The 21,924-nt window shown below is 53.5% G+C and overlaps 1 protein-coding gene across 2 annotated transcripts in view; it reads left to right on the forward strand.

Moving 5' to 3' along the window:
• The window catches only part of TMCC2 (transmembrane and coiled-coil domain family 2), a 37,953-nt gene that overhangs the window by 4,528 nt on the left and 11,501 nt on the right, over positions 1 to 21,924 (forward strand). For both annotated transcript variants that reach the window (XM_055581738.1, XM_055581740.1), the window contains exon 2: positions 7,501 to 8,013. In XM_055581738.1, the coding sequence (XP_055437713.1) occupies positions 7,501 to 8,013 (513 nt within the window). The remainder of the gene's footprint in view (positions 1 to 7,500; positions 8,014 to 21,924) is intronic.

Raw genomic sequence — 21,924 nt, forward strand, 5'->3', positions numbered from 1 at the left:
AAGGCCCTGGGTTTTGATAAAATTTATGGGCCTCAGTTTCTCTACGTTTTCAACGGAGAAGATCAGCAGCTTCAGGGAATGCTGGTGAGGTGGAAAGGTGCCTGTGCTCTAGGGCCTGGGGAAGGGTTCCGGCAGTAGGCAGGGCTCTCTGTGGCTTTCTGCAGCAGGGGGCCCCCAGCTGTCCTGCAGAAGGGACCTGTTCCAGCAGAAGGGACCTGTTCCAGCGTGACGATTTCTGCAGTCTCAGGTGGGAGCGGGACCCTAGGAGAGGTTTCATCTGGAGAGGTACAGTTGAGGTAGGGCCAAGAATAAGGAAATGGGGAATCAGTTCTTTGGCAGCAGGTGCTGCCTCGGCCTCCAGACAAACAGGCTGAAACACTTGCAAGAAAGTCATCATCAAAGCACACCTAAGTTTAAGGGTGCTTCAAGCATCACTGATGAAATCAGAAACATATGAGGTTGATCAGAAGAGGTGTGCTTAGAGCAAGTTGTAAAGGGTGGAACTTTAATTACCAAAGAAGAGGAGAGCACTTTCTACGTGAGAGGGCAAGTGTCAGGTCCCGTGTAAGGCCATTGACTAGATGCAGCTCCCCAGCCCTGTAAGTAGTCAGGCTCAGTGGAGGGTGATGAAGGATGCAGAGGGTGTCTGTTTTTGTCCCACCTGGACCTAACGGGAGGAGCATAGAGGGTCCTTGGGCCTGGGGTTGCCCCTCCCCCACCCCCTCTGCGTTCAGGAATTTTCAGAGACGTTCTGGATATGGACTCGGGAGGAACTGGTGGCCAGTGGGAAAGCACATGCCAAATGAAGCTGTCTGTTCTGCCGCATATTGCGTTCTAGATGAATCCCCAGCTGCCCTTGTCCCAGTGAGAACTGTCTTGCAGGCTTGGCATCTACAGAATGTGCTGTTTTTTGTGTATTTAATTGTCTTCACTGCCAATCCCATTAATAAGAATGTCTCCCTCAGCGAGGAATTGGAACATCTGATAGGACCTGAATTGGGAGGTTGAAGTTTTAAAAAATACGTGTCAGGGTTGGGGAAAAAAAAAATCTCAGGTGGCTTCTCAGTGGTGGTCTTGGAGGCCAACTCAAAACTCATGTCTGACTTCATTTCTCCTCTAAGAAATGGGCTTTGAAATCCTCATAGTTAAGAATGAATACATTCTTAGAACGAGGCCACACTGGTAGGGTCCACCTTTATCAACCAAACACTTAAGCCTCTCTCTCTGTTAAGAACTTAACAAAGCTGTTTGAGGGATCACAGGTATGTTTTGTGACTTATGAAAAAGATAATATTTGATTTTTCATACCTATTGGCTAAAGGCGTCCAGCCAGTTTAGCTGAATGATGTCCACTTGGAAAACAAAGCTGGCTGGGAGAAAATGGGCCTTGACCTAAGCCATTTGTGAGGACAGTCAACACATCCAGGCTCCTGGGTCTCTGTTCATCTTTCCCCAGGAAGCCCGATCTTGGCAGTTACTGAGATGACAGACTGAGATGAGGTTTAAACTGCAGCAGGAGAGATCTGGGCTAGACATGAGAAAAAGTTGTGCAGCTGAGCTTTTAAATCTTTGGAAAAGGTAATTGTCTAAGGATTAGATCTCCTTTTTAAGATGATCTTGTAGATGTGCATAGTTTCCTCTCAGAAATGTATTAAGCAGCGATGGGGCTCAAATGATAAAGAATCTGCCTGCAATGCGGGAGACCTGGGTTCGATCCCTGGGTCGGGAAGATCCCCTGGAGAAGGGATTGGCTGTTCACTCCAGTATGCTTGCCTGGAGAATTTCATGGACAGAGGAGCCTGGCAGGCTGCAGTTCATGGGGTTACAAAGAGTCAGACATGACTGAGCAACCAACACTTTCACTTTCAATGGCCATATTGGTGTGAAGGTCTCTGCCTGCTACCATTGGAGGCACAGAGATAATAGATGATATAGCTCCTGCCCTCCATGTACTCATTGAGGATTCCATCCAGAAGCTAGGGAAAAGTTGGATAACAGTTTGAGAGAGCCATGTCACAAGGCAGAACGTGATTAATGGCAAGATGAATGGTGTAGATAACGAGCTCTCTGGAGTTCAGAGCAGGGTGGTGAGATCTCTTTAGACTGGCGTGGTACGAGAGGACTGTATGGAGCAGGGGAGGTGGGTGGTAAAGGGTGGGTAGGACAAGAAGAGGCAGAGAGAGGGCATACCAGGAAGATAACTTTAATCAGAATCTTTTATGCTGGTATATGTTGAGCCAATTCTGCCTAAAGACCCATTGTATGAGGTCACTTGACCTGACTTGCATTGACTCCAGAATTCTCTGAGCAATAAAGGAATAAGAAGTTTAAATAAAATTGAGAATGGGAAAATCATTTGCCCCTAAGTTGAAATCTGTTCTTTTTTTTTTTTAATGTCAGCTGGGTTGCTAGGGGAGAAAAAAATGATTCCGAAAGTCTTTCATCACTGTGTTTCTAAGAGAGACAGTTGCAGCCGCTCACTCTTCTCCATCACTATGGCCATGAGCGCCAGACCTGGGGTGACTGCTCCTCTCCTGCTCCAGCCCCAGGCTCCCCACCCAAGGCTTCTTAAGGGCAATCGGAGACTTCTGCAATGCACTTTTTATCTTGAGAGTAGGACTCTGTGGGTTTTTACAGTGATTAGCTCTTTAATGCTGGCCCTGTTTCCATAGAGACCCTATAAATAGAGGAACGTTGGCGACCTAGGCTTGCTGAGGCTCACGGTGACCCAGTCACCTCACTGAGCCCTACCCGCCGAACCAGTGGTGGGGCAGAGGGCATTTCAAACCCAGCTGGGAGGAGGGGAGATGCAGTCAGCTGCCAGGTGGGGTAATTAGCTATAGGTCAGCATCACTTTTAAAGATCCTTTCAGCATTAATGGGAGTTATTAAGAACACAGGGACTTGGAAGAATTAGGAGCCTCTTTTGGCTGTTTTTAACCAGATGGTACCAAAGTCACTGCACCCCAAAGCATTTTGCTTGATCTCAGGCAGCTGTGTTTGCAGCTTTTAGAGCAAACTTCCCCTTTTGGGGACCTACACCCAGGGAGGAGAACAGATGAAGCCTAACTGTTCGGAGACCACAGCCTTCTCAGGAAGGATCTTTCGGAAACCATTTAGTCCACCCTTTCTTCCTGAGAGGATGATGGCACCCCAAGGAGGCGGGGCCCTTCCTGCCCTTAAAGACGATTCAGGGGAGGGTAGCAAACGTCCCTCATTTCCCTCTGCAGGCGTGGGCACCTGGCCCTGGGGCTCTCTGCATTCTGCCTCCCTTCTAGCCTCTGGGCAGTTGTGGGACAGTTTGTGCTCCTTCTCGTGGATTGGGATAGCTGTTTGTGTCCCTCCTCTCACTCCGAAGCAGCTCAGCTCTCTCCTCCTAATAAATACATGGCTGCGTTCGGCCACCAAAATGGCTCCTGGCAGCTGGGGAAAAGCAGGAGTCAGTGTGGAGAAGCAAGTGACATTTAGTAGCTGGAACCTGTTAGTCAGAGCAGGTGGTGCTTTCTGCTGCGTTGGTGGCTGAGTTCCCTCAAGCTAGTCACCATGGTTTTCCTCATTTCCAAAACTCATGGCTGGTTATGTGTGTGTGCCGGGTTTTTTGTTTTGTTTTTTTAAATACTTACCATGTTACGTCAAAACTCCTTAACCATCTCCTCTCTGACACCCACATGCATGTAACACTCGGCTTTCTTGCCTTGCACTTTGTGAGGATAAACCCCTTTGTATGGAGCCACCTCCCTCCGCCCATCATTCTTTGTGTTCTTTGTTTTGTTCTTTTTCTTCCTCCCCACCATGGACTTTAGCACACTCCTCTGTGCTGCTGGGACAGAGGTTCTTGGGCCACCCTGTCTCTCCTTGACCTGCAGAACGGAGGGCAGGGTGGGCAAGGAAGACCTGCACCGGTTACAGCTCTTGCCCACGTCCTACAACGTAACACGAGAAGATCCACCGCCGCAGTTCAGGGGACTGAGCTCCCCACGACTCAGGCACTTTGTCCTGTTTTCATCCTGCCTGTGATGCTGTTCCATTGTTGTTGTTCAGCTGCTAAGTCGTGTCCAGCTCTTTGCGACCCTATGAACTGCAGCACACCAGGCTTCCCTGTCCTTCACCATCTCCAGATCTTGCTCAAACTCATGTCCATTGAGTCAGTGATGCCGATATTCTTCTGGGACCTGTGTAAATACTGTGTCTGCTTTAGTCTCAGAATCGGTGTGTGAGCCAGTAGAGGCTCACTTGAGTAGAAGTTGGAGACTCTTCTCCGGGAATGGAACGAGCCACTTAGCTGTGCTCTGCTTACGTTTCTTCATCTGTAAGATGGAGACACATTCTGCCTCCCAGGCTTGCACTCGTATCAGGCGAGAAGGACAGCACACATCGGAAAGCACCTTGAAAAATGCTGTCATATGATGTTTAAAATAATCTGACCAAGGTATTTTGGATGCAGAGCAATATGGCAGACAGTGGTGACTGCTGTCCCCAGCGCCTACCCCTACCTCCCGGGGCTCAGGGAGAGGAGATGCCTCAGAACTCTAGTGCCGTCTTTTGAAGGAAGTCTGTGTCTGAGTCAATGTGGAAGAGGGGCCTCAGTGTTGGAGAAGCTAGGCTGGGAGTGCCAGGGAGGGAAGGAAGAGGTCTGGAGTAGAATGCTAGAAAGACCGTTTGTAATATGTAATGTGACCACTTGGCAGAAGTTGCTGGGCAAGTGCCAGAGCCAGCTGGCCCCATCCGTGATGTCTGCAGGAAGGTCTGGTATCAGCCTGGGCCCGAGGAGGGGGAGGGTGTCCCCGCCTGTCTCTGGTCCAGAGGCCGCAGGATCTGGCGGTTTCCAAGTCTGGCAGAATGCACGCCTCAGTCCGGCCTTCCTTGAACGTGGTGGTTTTACCTGAGCCGACGCTGCCCCGGGCTGGCCCTGGAGATGGTGGCTCCATGGAGAGACTCAGCACCTCCAGGGCTGCCCCAGGATTAAATTCTTAAGAAGCAGTGGTGGTCACCTTCATCTCCACACCTAAGAATGGAAATGTTGCTGCTGTTGCTTTTATTAGTTTCTGGGAAAGTCAAGTGAGATCATGCAGGAGAAAGAGCATGTTGAAAACTGTAAACCAGAAGTTCACAGTGAGCTGTGGTGATAAAACTTATCTGGTCTGTAAAATGGGTGTTATAAAGGCCCCGCCTACTTTGAGGATGGTGGGACTATTCAAACGGGGTGAAAAGTGAAAATCCTCCACTTTGACACAAATCCACAGCAGTGTGCGTAGTTCCTGACATCAGATGTAAGTGCAGCTGTCTGCACAAAGCACGCTGAGGTGTCAAGTAGCAGTGAGAGTGCTGCTGCGCTGTGCTTAGTCGCTCTGTCGCGTCCAGCTCTTTGCAATTACACGGACTACAGCCCGCCAGGCTCCTCTGTCCATGGGAATTCTCCAGGCAGGAAGATTGGAGTGGGTTGCCGTGCCCTCTTCCTGGGTATCTTCCCAACCCAGAAATCAAACTGGGGTCTGCATTGTAGGCGGAGTCTTTACCAGCTGAACCACCCGGGAAGCCCTAACAGAGTGAAAGTGAGAGTCGCTAAGTTGTGTCAAACTCTTTGCGACCCCATGGACTGTAGCCTGCCAGGCTCCTAGTCCATGGAATTCTGGCCAGAAATACTGGAGTGGGTAGCTTTTCTCCAGGGGATCTTCCCAACCCAGGGATCAAACCCAGGTCTCCTGCATTGCAAGCAGATTCTTTACCAGCTGAGCCACAAGGGAAGCCCAGGAATACTGGAGTGGGTAGCCTACCGTGAGAGTGGGGTCGGCTAATTCAGATCTGAAGATGGTTTTCTCTTGGTGTCTGCATGGTTCAAGTTTTCTCCTCTGTAAGTTTGTTTCTAGAAAAAAAGAAAATCCAGTACTTGTAATCCTTTGGAAGGTTTCCTAGCTGACAGGCTGCCTCCCAAGGCCGTTGCTTACGGATGAAGACGTCCTGTAGCTCACGGAGCCCCGGGTCGTTTGGTTCTGAGTTCCCCTCTCAGGAGTTAAGGGTTCCGCTGGCCCTCCAAGTCCCAGCCCTCTGCCTGCTGGCCCTGAAGTTCTCTGCTGAGGGTCGGCTCCACCACGTGAGCCAGCCCCCATGCAGAAGCAGTGGTCTGGAGTTATCCCGCACGTGGCCTCGCCCTGGCCAGGCAGTAGGCTGCCCCTCTCTGAGCACTTCTGCCTGGGGAGCAGGTGGAGCACCTCAGGGGCAGGACTGTGAAAGCCTGGGGCCAGGGCAGCACTGGGCTCCAGCGCCCCCTTGGTCTGCTCCAGCCTGTGGACAGCTGGTTCTGATGTGTGAGCTGAGGAAGTTGTCACTTTACTGCCTGCAATTCAAGGTGTGCCCGTAGACGCAGTTTGTGGGCTTTTTTACATTTACCAGGTTATTATGCCAGATACAAATGAACAGCCAAACGAAGAGGCACACTTCATGGGTGCGATTAACCTGAGTGCACAGGTTAGGCCCTGAGCGACTAACCTCCAGTGAAGATGTTTGGAAGGGTCTTGGGTACAGGAGTTTCTGTTGCCCTGGAACTGGGATGTGGTACCCTCCTGGCATGTGGAAGTATTCATCAACCTGGAAGCTTCAGTAAAATTTATTGTTATGTCAGAAATGAGATTGGCTATAAATAAGAGAAAATTATTCTAAAGTTGTATAGGTAATGATAGACTTGTTTATTTCATGAACCAAGAATCCCAGGGTAGGCATCCACACCCGGTTTGGTGACTCCACGGGGTCATCAGGTTCCCAAGCATATCCCTGGGGGCTTTACCAAGATGGCTGTTGGTAAAGCATGATCCAGGCATTACCTCCACATTCCAGGTGGGAAGAAGCAAGAAGGGCTAGTGCCTTTATTAGGAAAGCAAAAGTTCCTCCAGAAAGCTCATCTGCTTTTCATTGGCCAAGACTGTGTCATGTAGCTACCCCAGGCTCCTGCGGCCTCTGATGAAGCATGAATTTTTAGTGTGGTGCAGTAAGGCCATGCAATTTGGGAAGAAAGAAAGGAAAATAGATATTGGGTAGGGGATTAACAATATCTGCTACATAGTATAATCTGATTGCATGACCCTGATTTTCCCAAGGAGCATTGCAATGAGGCATCTTTTGGGCCAAAAGAGGATCCTGAGGAAGGATCTGATTTAGAAGGAGGGAGGTCTCAGGGGTGGAGGGAGAATCCATCCAGAGGGATAAAACTCATGAGCCAAGTGCTGCCAGCTTGTGCCACTGAGCCCCAGACTGTAGCCACAAGGATACCGTGACCAGGAACCCTGAACCACGTGTGGATTAGGAGTGTCCTGAGGGAAGCCATGGGGATACATATATCTGGGAAGGAGAGGAGTGGGTCTGGGTTCCCCCCTTCCCACAGCCGTTCAAGGGGATCTTCCAGTTTCAGGTGGCTGCAGGAGCTGCGCTAGTATCCCAGGAACAGACCCCTTACCTCTGCCCCCAACCAGCTTTGCACTCACAGGGTTCTTCGTCCTTCTCCCTTCAGAAAATCCAGCAGCTCTCAGAGGGCTCCATGTTTGGCCACGGCCTGAAGCACCTGTTCCACAGCCGCCGCCGGTCGCGGGAAAGGGAGCACCCGTCGTCTCAGGACCCCCAGCAGCAGCAGCAGGGCATGTCCGACCACGAGTCCCCGGACGAGAAGGAGCGCTCCCCAGAGATGCACCGCGTGTCCTACGCCATGTCCCTGCACGACCTGCCCGCCCGGCCCACCGCCTTCAACCGCGTGCTGCAGCAGATCCGTGCGCGGCCCTCCATCAAGCGGGGCGCCAGCCTGCACGGCGGCGGCGGGGGCGGCAGCCGGCGCGCCAAGAGCAGCTCCCTGGAGCCGCAGCGCGGCAGCCCCCACCTGCTGCGCAAGGCCCCCCAGGACAGCGGCCTGGCCGCCATCCTGCACCAGCACCAGGGCCGCCCCCGCTCCTCCTCCACCACCGACACGGCCCTGCTGCTCCCCGACGGCGGCTCTCTCCTGGCGGAGGAGGCCGAGGGTCTCGGTGACAAGGTGAGGCTGGCCTTCCGGGCAGGGGCCGCCGTGCAGGGGGCCTCAGGCCTCGAGGACCTGAGCTGGGGCCTGGCCTGGTGGGTGCGGACACACCTCCTCTGGGGAGCTGTCTGTTTCATGGAAGGAGCCAGAGAGAGGACCAAGCCAGAAGCAAGGGGCGAGCCCCCCAAAGCCGATTTTTGTTTGCTTAGGAATTTAGTTTTGCAAAATTATCTTTTGATCGGACTGATAGTAATTTTGGTGTGTTTTCCTTAAGCGTGCTCTCAAGAAACAATACATGTGGTAGTTTGGACTAGCATCAACCATGGTTGTGCCACTTTCTGCCTGAGTCAACTCAATTTTTTTGCACTTTAGTTTTTCTCAATTAAAAATAGAAATAATAGTAGTAGAATTGCTTTAGGATTAAATAGGTTCGTATATGTCACTTTTTTGGAATAGAGTCTGGTGTGGTATAGTTTTTATTATTGCCAGCCCAAGATGACAGAGGAAGAATCCATGAAGGGCTGTTTGGAAGGGAGAAAATCTAATTAGATATTTCTGAATTTCTATGTTCACATTTTCATTCATATACTAAGTATTTCATGCATACTTATTATGCGCTGTAAGAAGGAATGAGCTGGAGGGAATAAGTGGGGGTAGGGCTGTCCTCACTGAATAGAAGGGAGACAGACGGGTGAGCAGGCAGAATGGGGTGATGAGGGTGTGACAGAGGATGTGAGAACTTGTCGGGGAGGACCTTCTGGAGGAAGCCACTGAGCTGAATCTTGAAGAAGGAGTACAATTTAGCCAGAGGACTGGGGGCAAGCATGGGGGCCGGAAGGGTATAGTGTACAGACAAACAGGCCGCTGCTAGGGACTGCCTCGGATTCACTGCGGTTGGCGTGTCCAGCGCTTTTGGGGACTGACAGGTAGGCAGAGGTTAGATCGCACCAGGTCTTGCCATGTGGAGCCTGGGGGAGTGTGACGTTGTCAGAGGGTGTTAGGCAGGAAACTGGCCAGAGGAGGCCCCGCTGGGTCTCAGTGTAGACAGTAGGTTAGGAAGGGGCAGGAATGGAGTCAAAGAAGCATTATCAGAGCTGTCGCTGGAGCCTAGGCCGCATCCGTGAGGATGGGAGGGCAGAGTCAGACTCAGAGGGCCTCTGGCAGTTCTCATCAATGGCCCTAGGCAAGAAGGTGGACGTGGAAGGTGGAACTGAGCTGGGTGTGGATGAGACTTTGAAGCAAGTGTTAAGGACGATGGAGACCGAGAGCTGACACATAAGGGACAGCAGCAGGTCTGTAGGAGTGCACCTGGGGAGGGATGATGTCGAAGCATGACAGAGGAGTTTTCAGAGGGAGGAGGTTTTCAACAAAGTGAAATGCGGTGAGAGTGAAAGGTCAGATCTGGATTTGGACACGTATGTAGATGGTATCAAGCAGTGAGGGTCACTGATAACTGTGGCGAGAAACCGGTTTTAGTAGACTGTGGAGATGGTAGAAGTGGAGGGGCAGCTTTTCTGGGGGGAGAAAGGACAGAATTGGTTGAGGCAGTCTGGCTTGTGTTCGTTTTTAAAAGACGAGCAGGGAGGGCTACAGATCACTTAGTGGGTCAGGAAAAAGGCTTTTGACTTCTTTGCTCAGTGAAATGGGAAGCCGTTAAGTTTTGGACAGATGAGGGACACCCTTTAAGGAGACGGATCTGGGTGCTGTGTGGAGGCCAGGCTGTGAGCAGGGAGGCTAGGAAGCTGTTGGAAGCCCCCAGAGGTGAGATGCCAGAGATTGCTGCAGGGTGAGAGTCGGGGGAGGGCTGGATTCTGGACTCCTCTCAGAGATCAAACAACAATGGTTCCTGAAGGATGCGGGGCAGGGCAGAAAGGCAGCAGGCAGAGAGGGCTCACAAGTCTTGGCCTGGGAGCTCAGAAGACGAAATTGCCGTCCGCTGAGTTGGAGCAGCACAGCTAGACGGACTGTGGGGCAGAAATCAGAGCCCGTCTTTGGACATGTTCCGTTTGAGATGATTGTTAAACATCCATGTGCACATGCCAAATAAACAGTCAGATGTTGGAGTCTGTAGTCTTGGGAAGAGACCCAGGCTGGAGACAGACGTTTAGGGGTTGTCAGCATATAGAGTATTTAAAACGATGGCCCTGAACCATCTGCAAGCTTAGTTTCAACTGCAGAGACGTCTGTGCCAAGAACGAGATCTGGATGTGTCGGCTGAAAGGAAAACGTGGCTTTGTGGAAGGAAGGGAGACCGAGAGGGAACTAGCAACAGGAACCAAGTTGTTCAGCCCTTCATGAGCAAGTTTTTTGTTTGTTTGTTTTGGGTTATTTTTGGCCATGCAGCACAGCTTACAGTATCTTAGTTCCCCCACCGGGGCTTGAACCTGGCAGTGAAAGTGCCTCGCCCTAACCACTGGACTGCTACAGAATTCCCAGTGAGCAAGTATTTTATTTGCAGCAGCCACCAGGCCCGCCTCTTGCTGCTGCTGAGTCAGTGGATACCTTTAGAACAATCCTAAAACAGGGTCTCTGGTCCTGGAGCCATTTCACGAGGAGAGAGAACGTGGGCATTGTAGTCCTGAAGCTGTCTGAGCAGATGGAGTGGGTACACAGCGGGCACTTTTGGAGGCTGGCAATGTTTGTTGCTGTTTGCTGAGTGGGAATGCAGGGGGCTGGGGGGACGGGAGGGCATCAACTGGGTAGTTTTTCCACGAGGTTCATGTTTGGTCTTCACACTGCCCCCAAGATATCCAGGAGGCAGACAGGGTTCTATTCTTTGTTGCTCGTGGAAGACATGACTGCAGACTCTTGGGTGAGCTCACTGTGGGGTGGTTCCCTATGTGCAGGGTGGAAATGGGGAAAATGGTTATTCCTGTGACTGTTTTGTATCCTTATTTAGAAGGTTCATCTTTCCAAAGCTTCGTCACCTGTGTTGTTCAGTTGCTCAGCCACGTCCAGCTCTTTGTGACCCCATGGACTACAGCACGCCAGGCTTCCCCGTCCTTTACCATCCCCTAGAGCTTGGTCAAACTCATGCCCGCTGAGTCGGTGATGCCATCCAACCATCTCATCCTCTGTCGTCCCCTTCCCCTCCCGCCCTCAATCTTTCCCAGCATCAGGGTCTTTCCTAATGAGTCAACTCTTGGCGTCAAGTGCCCAAGTATTGGAGTTTCAGCTTCAACATCAGAACTTCCAATGAATATTCAGGACTGATTTCCTTTAAGATGGACTGGTTGGATCTCCTTGAAGTCCAAGGGACTCTCAAGAATCTTCTTTTGAACACCACAGTTCAAAAGCATCAATTCTTCGGCGCTCAGCCTTCTTTAGGGTCCAACTCTCACATCCATACATGACTACTGGAAAAACCATAGCTTTGACTATACAGACCTTTGTTGGCAAACTAATGTCTCTGCTTTTTAATATGCTGTCTAGATTGGTCATAGCTTTTCTTCCAAGGAGCAAGCGTCTTTTAATTTCAAGGCTGCAGTCACCATCTGCAGTGATTTTGGAGCCCAAGAAAATGAAGTCTGTCAACCGTTTCCATTGTTTCCCCATCTGTTTCTCATGAAGTGATGGGACTGGATGCCATGATATTAGTTTTTTGAATGTTGAGTTTTAAGCCAGCTTTTTCACTCTCCTCTTTCACTTTCATCAAGAGGTTCTTTAGTTCCTCTTTGATTTCTGTCATAAGGGTGGTGTCATCTGCATATCTGAGGTTGTTGATATTTCTCCCAGCAATCTTGATTCCAGCTTGTGGTTCATCCAGCCTGGTATTTCTCGTGATGTACTCTGCATATAAGTTCAATAAGCAAGGTGACAATATACAGCCTTGATGTACTCCCTTTCTCAATTTGGAACTAGTCTGTTGTTCCATGTCTGGTTCCAACTGTTGCTTCTTGACTTGAAAACAGGTTTTGCAGGAGACAGGTAAGGTGGTCTGGTAGTCCCATCTCTATAGGATTTTTCACAGTTTGTTGTGATCCACACAGTCAGAGGTTTTAGTGTAGTCAATGAAGCAGAAGTAGATGTTTTTCTGGAATTTTCTTGCTTTTTCTATGATCCAACAGATGTTGGCAATTTGATCTCTGGTTCCTCTGCCTTTTCTAAAACCAGCTTGAACACCTGGGAGTTCTTGGTTCATGTACTGTTGAAGCCAGGCTTGGAGAATTTTTAGCGTTACTTTACTAGCGTGTGAAATGAGTGCAGTTATGCAGCAGTTTGTCTTTGGAATTGCCTTTCTTTGGGATTGAAATGAAAACTGACCTTTTCCAGTCCCGTGGCCACGGCTGAGTTTTTCAAATTTTCTGGCCTATTGAGTGCAGCACTTTTACAGCATCATCTTTTAGGATTTGAAAGAGCTCAACTGGAATTCCATCACCTCCACTAGCTTTGTTTGTAGTGATGCTTCCTCAGGCCTGCTTGACTTCACATTCCAGGATGTCTGGCTCTAGGTGAGTGATCACACCATCGTGGTTATCTGGGTCGCGAAGATCTTTTTTTATAGCTCTTATGTGTATTCTTGCCACCACTTCCTAATATCTTCTGCTTCTGTTAGATCTGTACCATTTCTGTCCTTTATTGTGCCCATCTTTGCATGAAGTGTTCCCTTGGTATCTCTAATTTTCTTGGAGAGATCTCTAGTCTTTCCCATTCTGTTGCCTGGTGAATCCTGATGGCATCTCTGTGAAGTTGCCAGAGCAGTACTGTTATCTCCATTTTATAAATGAGCAGACCGAGGTCTAGAGGAATCAGGAGGCTGCTTGCCTAAGGGCACCTGGCTAGTCTGTGGCAGAGAGGCGACTAGACCCTATGTTTCTAGCATGTCCACAAGACCAAACTGAGATCTGAAGTCTCTAATACCGCCAGGGACCTTTTATGCAACACCCATGGTGAGCAGGTTGCCTCCTCCCAAGGACAGTGACTTTATCTCTTGGTTGCCATTTCCCCTTCTGTGTACATTCCTTCTGACCTGGTACTGTCCCCCAGGAATGGGTGTGGCCTTGGGGGATGCTGAGAAGAGAGGGTGCCTTCACGTCCTGTGGAAAGGGGTCTTCCAGGCATCAGCGAACCCTGCGTAGTCAGCCAACTCCCTCAAACCCAGAGGCCCTTGGCTGGTGTTGGAAGCTGGTGGTGGTCCCGCCCTGGTCTCTGGGCGTGAATAGAAGGGATTCTTCTCTCTCTAGTAAACACAGCCCCACATGCTCTCTGCAAGCTCCCTGGTGATTACTAGCATCTATTTTTAATTCATAAGCCTCCCCCACTACCCACACCCCTTGCCATTGTTTAGAAACCAGCAGCTGCCTTTCAGCCCAGAGCCAGCCCTGCCAGGGGTTGAATTGCCGATACACCCTGGAGGCAGCTTCAGTTCCTCAGCTGTCCTGAGAGGCTCAGCCCAGCCCCTCCCTAGGAAAGTGGGGCACCTGGAGCCCCATGGAAGGCAGGGCGCAGCAGAGGCACAGAGAGGGATTTGTAGTCCCAGGAGGCAGCTCAGCCCTGGCATGGTTTGCCTCCAGATCCACTTCGAGATTGTGTCTTAAATGATTCCCCTTTCAAAACAGAAACAGATTGTCACCTCAGCCTCGCCATTCTGCTTTCTACTATTGGTGTGACACTGAGCAAGATCACCGCTCTTTTAATCTAGAAAGCAGATACGTGAAGTTATCGCCATTGGTGCACTGGTCCACCGGCAGATGAGCAGGCAGTGACATCCGGGTTCCCCGTTTGCATGTGGGCTTAACCTCTGGAAACCCGGGCCCTGGCGGTTTCAGCAGGAACCGCCGGTGGTATATGCAGTGGCAGTAGTTAGGCCGCTTGATTCCTCGGCAGAGAAGTCTCACCCCTCTCCCCAGTCTCTCTTTTGCTGAGCAGCAGTTCTTAGAAAACGTACTGTACTGTCAGGAAAGCCCAGCAACTCTTCTGTCCTGCCTTGATAACCTGCTCCCAGGCTTTCAGAGAGTGGATTCGTCGTCGCAGGGCTCAGAGACTTGTTTTCCCTTTCTCCCAAGCTGGGCTGGGTCATGGCTTCCCTCTTGGCCTTGTTCAGAAGCTCTCCGTAGCTGTTGCTTCAGAGAAGGCTTGAGCTGGGTGCTGCGGTGGGAGGGTCTCTGGAGAGGCAGAGCCTGGCGTGCTCACAGCTCACAGCCGGCTCTGCCAGCCTGGCCCTGACCTTGCCCTGGTCATCCTGCCCCGTCTATGCAGAGAGGCTGGTCCCCCTAAGGACAAGGCACGGCACGGGTTGGGGGGTGGGTGTCCGAAGCTCACAGAGGGTGTGAGAGCCTTAGGAGACTGGCACAGATTGGCTGGAGGACTTTAGCAACAGGCCAGTCTGTGGCCCCTGGCTTTCAGGGCAGGCGGGGTGGGAGAGAGGCCCAGCGCTGCGGGGAGGGCGTGGAGATGATGTCGTCATGGACGTCCGCCGTGACCTCACCGAGGTGTTATCTCCAGGTCCCAGATGGGGAGGCTGGGGGGGTCCGCCCATCGAGTAAACCAGAGCTCTGGACAGCCTGTTTGGTACACTCCGGCCAGATTTATCCAACAACAAAATTTCCGCTCTGCCATGGTAAATAAGGGGCATAAACAAGCACCCCTGTTTACTGGCAGGAATGCCAAGTGAGGGGCCGCCCTCAGGCCTAGGCTGCTGCCAAGTAGACAGATTTTGGCAGGCGTCGAGGGGCCTGGTTTATTTATGGCTGGGAGCTGGTTCGGAGGTGGGTGGGGCCCGCTCTGCTGAGAGAGGTTTCCCAACATGCCCCTCAAGCGCGGGGAGGCTGGCCTGTTCGTCGGCAAGGTCTGCTGATGTGTGTGAGCGGCCAGGTTCCCTGAGAGGCCGAGGTCCCCGCCTGCCTGCCTGTCCACACCAGAGTGTCCACCTTCAGAGCCGCATCAGAGTCCCTGCGTGCACACGGGGTCTGCCAGCCCAAGCTCGCCACCGGTGCCTGAGAGGACAGCTGCCCTCTCCGTCGCCTCCTCTTCCCTCCTTGCTTCCTCTGTGTGTGGGGAGGCTCCTCAGATGGGGGGCACCCAGCCCAGCCCGGCGGCCTCTGGCTGCCGGCCACTCGCCAGGTCCAGGCGGGTGCCTCCATGCTGCTGCTAAGTCACTTCAGTCGTGTCCGATTCTGTGCGACCCCATAGATGGCAGCCCACCAGACCCCCCAGTCCCTGGGATTCTCCAGGCAAGAACACTGGAGTGGGTTGCCATTTCCTTCTCCAATGCATGAAAGTGAAAAGTGAAAGTGAAGTCGTTCAGTTGCTTCCGACTGTTAGTGACCCCATGGACTGCAGCCCACCAGGCTCCTCCGTCCATGGGATTTTCCAGGCAAGAGTGCTGGAGTGGGGTGCCATTGCCTTCTCCAGTCCCAGTGATTAAAAGCCCCTGTCTCCCAGTGTGTTTGTGGTATCTGGAGAGTTGAGACATTCTTCCTTTAGTCTGATTTGAGTGCCTCATGTTCAGGTGAAATCCCTGTGCCCTGTAGGGGTCCTCTACAGTCAGGAGAGGGGTCAAGAAAACGGAGGACTTTGCCCCGTACTCCCCGCTCTGACAGCAGAGGTTGTAAGCAGCAGCCTCTTTAGAGCAGGATTTGGGGCTCAGTTGGCCCAGGAGGCTGCCGGCCTCTGGGACTAGCCTTTAGTCATCTTTTCCGCGCTGACATCCACAACTCTTTCCAGATAGAAAGTACCCAGCGCTCCCCAGGTTAGCTCTGGCTTCTGGAAATACAGCATCCCCCCTGGGTACGGAGGTGAAGCTAGATAACGTCCAGCTTACCTGGCAAGGCCTAGATGGCATGCCTTCCCACCGCACCTGACTCCAAGCCCTGCCCCAGGAGGGTGAGGTGCTTCCAGCTCAGATACAGGCCGGAGGCCCCGTCAGGCCCAGCCTTCCCCTCAGGAGCCTCAGCCCCTTGCAGCCGGCCCAGTGCCCAGGGGGCGGTGTGCCCAGGGCTTGGGTGTCAGCCCCCAACGCCCGCGCTGGTGACAGCGGCAAGGGAGGCTGTGCCTTCGGCTCCCGCTGACGGGGAGCCGGCACTGGCGGCGTGGGCCGGGTCACGGGAGCTGGCCCGGGTCTCCCCCGCCACCAGGCACATTCCTCTGAATCCAGCCCATCCCTGGAATGTGAAACCTGACCCTGGTCCCCTCTGGTGCCAGATGAGGCAATGGAAATACAGTATTGTTTAGCCGATCCCTGCTCCGCCTCTTCTTGCTCTTCAAAGGCACAGCTTAGGCTTTCTACCTGTGCTGCAGGGCAGAGGACCCTGAAACGGGAGCAGGGAGGCTGCACACACCGCACTGCATTCCTTCCAGGCTCCGAGGAACCCAGGGCTCCCCCGAGCTGCAGCGGGGGCTGGGGGCAGGGAGCGAAGTTCCAGGGAACAGGAGCCTTCTCTGACCTCCTTCCCTCTCCAGTGACAGGCCCCAGGGTGTGACAGGCGGCGGGTCCGACTGTTCTCTGCCTCCCTACCCCTCCACTGCTGCAGCCCCTATACCCGTGTCCTCCACACTTTGAGCCTGCTGCGCCTGCGTCTTTCGTCTCTTTGGCCTTCCTCCAGGCCAAAGATTTGGGAAGTGTGGTCACTGCGTCCTCTTCAGCCTCTTCAGGTGCCCCACCACTGGGACCCTGAGCTGGGCCAATATCCATAGCTAGTGAATAATTCAGTGTGCTCCGCAGAAGCTAAACCAGATCCTAGGTGATACTGTAACCAGAAGGCCTCCTTTGGGTGGCCAGAAAGGCGAACCCTGCCCAGGAAAGGAAAGTGCTCTGTAATGTTAACTTCATTATATAAGGTTTCTTCAGTGCCTGAGAAGGCGGCTTCAGACGCAGATATAATCTGGGCACTGTGCCTGTCTGCTGGCTTTGTGGGCACCCCCAATCCATGCCCTGGCCTTTGACGCGTCCCTTTGAGCCCCCTGGCACTGGCACCGCGTTGGGGAACACGCTGCACTTTGCAGACTGCTTTGCTTCCACATACATTTCTCCCTGAATTCCCGTCAGTTCGTGGTAAACTCTGATCCCCTGAGTCAACAGGATGCCCCGAGAGTTCTGTGTTTCAGCCCTCTGCTTCTAGAAAGGGGTCATTCTAAATTTTTCTTGGCAAGTAGGGTGGGGTGGAGGGCGCTCTGCTTCCTCAAAACTCCCCCAGAAGGAGAGGCTGCTTCCTCTCTGGGTCACTTTCTTCCAGGCCTGTGCCCGGTATCGCCTCCCCCAGGGAAGTCGAGCGGCTATAGGAGGCATGGAATCATCCCTTTTTCCTACTTTCCTGGCACCAATTCTGATTTTCCTAAAAGTGACCTTAGGTGTGTGGTCGTCTCCACTGCCCAGCATCTGGCTCGTGACTGTGCCTGAGCAGGACTCTGTAACATGAGTGTCCATGGCGTTAGACAGGCCGGGAGCTTGAGGGCGGGAGAGATGGTCCCCCCGATGGTCCCCCCTCCCTGGAAGCAGCTGCGAGGCGGCGTGGAGTGCGTGCCCAGTGGCAGTCCACCCTGGCTTTCCCAGTCTGCTTTCCCAGCTCGTGTGGCCGCGCCTCTCCACGTGCTCCTAGGAAGTGCACCCACGTTGGTTGTTCCAGTTCACCCTGGAGAAGATGCCCGTTTCTGCTGTGTGTTCCCTGGAGGAAGCAGGGCGCCTGGGTGACTTGAGTTTCTAAGAAAGCACACTGACTGGCTGGCTGTAAGAGAGTTAGGGCAGGGACCGCTAAGGACTGACCACTTCCTGCCCCTCGTTTCTGAGAGGTGACCCTGGAGCAGCGGCTCGCCTGTTATGGAGGAATCCTAACTGGGAGATTTTCACAGCACATTTGAAGCCTGAAGTTTTTTTTTAAGGCCTCACCTGGTATTTGAAATGACTAAATTTAGCTGCTCTTCAGCATTTGTCTTTGCTCCCAAAGCCTATGACTTCTCAGGTTTCCCACCCTTCAGAATGTGTGTGTGGTGTGTGTTTTTTCCCCCAAGAGAAAGAAAACTAAGTAGGAAGATTTGAAATAAGGTTTAAAATGTGTGTGTTGGGTGGCAGGGGTGGGGAACCTGAAGAATAATAGTAAGGGCTGCTGCTGCTGCTGCTAAATCGCTTCAGTCATGTCCGACTCTGTGCGACCCCACAGATGGCAGCCCACCAGGCTCCCCCATCCCTGGGATTCTCCAGGCAAGAACACTGGAGTGGGTTGCCATTTCCTTCTCCAATGCATGAAAGTGAAAAGTGAAAGTGAAGTCGCTCAGTCGTGTCTGACTCTTAGCAACCCCATGGACTGCAGCCTACCAGGCTCCTCCGTCCATGGGATTTTCCAGGCAAGAGTACTGGAGTGGGGTGCCATTGCCTTCTCCAAATAGTAAGGGCAAAGGAAGAAAAAATGGAAAAAGGGGGCACAGCGTGAAAATGAGAGGAAGAGGAAGCTAAAGGGGACCCAGGGAAAGAGAGGGCTGAGGCCTGCGGGGCGTGCAGAGGAAGGCCGGCCTCTTCCAGGACGATGGGAGCCCATCAGTGGCCTCGGGACTGGGGCTAACGCGGGCAAGCGGACAGAGCCAGGCACGCCTGCGAAGGGCCAGCGACTGCCCTGCCCCGCTCAGATGGGGCCCGTCTCTGCCAGGCCAGAGGGGAGGTGGCAGGGTGTCCAGAAGTTGGTGGCAGGTACCCGGGGCACCTTCTCTCTGTGCAAGGACCGACGCTAGGGGCTCCTGTCTTCTCAGGGCCTGTTGCTTTAGTGCAACTCTTCCGTGTCCGCCTGCCCCTCTCTCATCTTTGCTCCACGTGTAGCTACTTTCTGGCTTTGTCTGTCCCAAGTGCACGCTTCCACGCACCTCCTAGAGTGACTGGGGGGGGGGTGTGTGTACATACTCGTGTGAAGGGGCCTCAGGACTCCTGTATTTCAGTGAAACGTAAGATGCGTCAGGTATTTTTACTCATGTTCCCCTTTGATCCCCAGTGTAGCCCTGGGAGGTAACAGTCGTATGTACAGTTTTGCAGCTGAGAAAACAGATTCAGCTGCAGAGGTTGCTAGCTCCTGACACCACCGGTCTCATCCCTGAGGCCTCTTTCTCCAAGCCGCTGCTTTGTGGGTGCTGCCGCCTCTTCTTGCCATTGTGAAGAGGTGTGAACAGGGCTTGTGGAGGGCACAGCAGGAGCGAGTTGGCGGGGTGTGGATTTACATCGGGCCTTCGGACCTGACCCTCGGCCTTGCCACTGAAAGACAGGTCTGCCCCCCAGGGAGCCACATGTCTTCCTGCAACACATTCCCTCCTGCTGGGACTTTCCAAGCACCACTTCCACTTGCTCTCCCAGTGCAGTTGTGGGCACTGCGTCTCACCTGTACCGACCTGACCCAAGTCCCATAGCTGGTATGGGACCCCACCGCATCGCGGTGCCCTGGGCTCCTGCTCCTCACCCCTAGAACAGGAAGCTCTGCATCCTTGACACGTAAGGACAAGAACCGACACTCGAGGAGAAGGGACCTCGCTCGGCTGGCTTGCCCAGCAGACACCCTCGGCTCCTGTTTGCCTCTTCTCTTGCCCTGAGCTCCGCCCTCCTTTCTCTTGCTCTCCAGTTATTGTGCTGGTGGGTGAGGTGTCCCTGCAGGCAAGCTGAGCCTCCCATCAGGGGGATGCCAGACGCCTACTCGGGATCTTCCTGGTGGTGCAGTGAGGCCTGGAAGGGACTTCTTCCTGGTGTTTCTGAGCCTTTCTGACACCGGCAGCCAGGAGTGAAATTGCACAGTGTCGTGAGAGCCCCACCGCTCAGCTGACTCAGCCCCCTCCTCGCCTCTGGGCTCCTGCCTTCTCCTTTTTCCCTCCTGCTGTTAATGCTTGTAAGGAAAGGCTACAAAGACTAGCTTGGCAGAGCCTAGAAAGGAGGGGGGCAGAGGAGGGATGTCTTGACTGAGAAGTCCAGGCTGCCTCCGGGGCTACCTCGGATGGACTGCAGTAGATGGCGTGCCTTCCATCTCTGCTCAGTGGGGTAGGTTAGGTGGTCCTTATACACACGTCTTATGCTAGGCACAGTGAAGGGCCAGATATAGTTAAGATCTGACCCCTGACTGTCTCAGAGCATTACGACTCATTTATGCAAGAGGAGCAGCGCACAGTGCCCAAAGAAAGAAAGAGGGTCGTGTCTGACTCTGCGACCCCATGGACTAACCCGCCAGGCTCCTCTCTCCATGGGATTCTCCAGGCAACAGTACTGGAGTGGGCTGCCATTTCCTTCTCCAGAGGATCTTCCTGATCCAGGGATTGAACCTGGGTGTCCCACACTGCAGGATTTACTGTCTGAGCCACCAGAGAAGCATGAAGTGAAAATCGAGTGCCGTAGGCGGGAGGTCATTTACAGATGAGGGGAGCTGCTGAAAGTGTTCCTGACCCCATGTGTCCCCGACGCACATGCTTGGAAAAAAAAAGTAAAGTGTTAGTTGCTCAGTTGTGTCCATCTCTTTGCAACCCCATGGACTGTAGCCCACCAGGCTTCTCTGTCTATGGGATTCTCCGGGCAAGAACACTGGAGTGGGTTGCCATGCCCTCCTCGAGGGGACCTTCCAGACCCAGGGATCGAACCTGGGTCTCCCACTTAAGCCGGCCCCCAAACTGGGACCTGTGTGCTGTGCCCTCGCTGGGCTCCTGTCCTCGCAGACCCCAGGTCATCGCCACCACAAATGTTCGTAAGGTTTCCCCCAGCCCGGGGTGTGGGGACTCGTGCTCTTGGTGTTTTGGCTGAGGGCCCTGGCACTGGGGCCTGGAGATAGCACTGGGCCCTTATCTGGGTGCACCTTCTTGAACTGGGGACCGCCCCGTCAGCATGATCCATGCCGATCCTTCATATTTAAGCCCCAAGTCTTTCGTCAGCCCCCAGTGGGCACAGAATCTGTGTCATCTCTGACTGGTGATCCTGCTGTTGGAGGCTGTCCTTGGACCCAGCAGACCCTGCACCCTGCCGGCCACCCCGTGCCCTCCTCACGGTGTGCGCGCCCTACCTGTGGATCTCTGGCCCCCTCTGCTGGCCACTTGCAGGATTTCCTGCTGGGACTGGCAAGATGAAGTCCAAGGAAGAGGAGAAGGCTGTGAGTTTGCCATCCATCTTTTTATCTTGGGTGCTTTTGCTGGGGGGTGGGGTGAGGAATGGGAAGCGGAAGCCAGTGGTGTCCAGCGCAGAAAGTAGATTTCTAGAATCTCAGAGAAGAGAAAGTCAAACAGCCACTGGAATAGGAAGGATGTCTGGGGAGTGAGGGTGCCTTCAGCCGTGGGCAGGGCCGCAGGGAGAAGGGCAGAGGACCTCAGGCTGACCCGGCCGTGTTGGGATCTGTCAGAGAGTCCCTTCCAGGCTTCAGCCTTTATGGCTTCGAAGAGCTTGCCTCCACCCCGGAAGCCTGGCTAGGAGGTGCACTTCTGTTCCGAGGCTGATGAAGGGAATCAGTGGTGCCGTGCCTGTTTGTGAGGGCTTTCTGAGGGCGAGAAGCGTCTGCACCCATGAGAGGGTCTCTCTCCCATGAGAGGTGGGAGAGGCCGAGCATGCGTCTGGGCGGGTGAAAGATGCAGGAACCGTGTCACCATGTGCTCTTGTAACCTGCCTCCAGGCAGGAGTTGCTGTGGGTCACACCCAGATGTCCTCCTGCACATTGGACTCAGAGTGGCAACAGCTGGCCTCGGGACAGGCAGTGTGGAGGAGGCCCCTCATCAGATCGGTACCCCCGCTCTGCTCTGTGATCTCCCTTCCTCCTCCCAGATGGGAAGGAGCAGCCATGAGCCCCAGGGCGGGGGGGATGTCCCTGAGCAATCCGCCCCTAATCCCCAGGCCTGGCCTCAGACTGGAGATGGCGGGTGCAGAGCCCGGGAGCTCCGGGACACCTGCTCGCAGAGCCCGGCTTCCCTTGGCCAGCCCAGTGCTGCCCCGGGACTGTGACCCTGGGGGCCTGGCACTGCCTGCGGAAGGCTGGGCCCTCAAAGCCCCTGGCACCC

Source organism: Bubalus kerabau, chromosome 5, assembly GCF_029407905.1.
Source record: "Bubalus kerabau isolate K-KA32 ecotype Philippines breed swamp buffalo chromosome 5, PCC_UOA_SB_1v2, whole genome shotgun sequence".
In the NCBI taxonomy this organism is placed as follows: domain Eukaryota; kingdom Metazoa; phylum Chordata; class Mammalia; order Artiodactyla; family Bovidae; genus Bubalus; species Bubalus kerabau.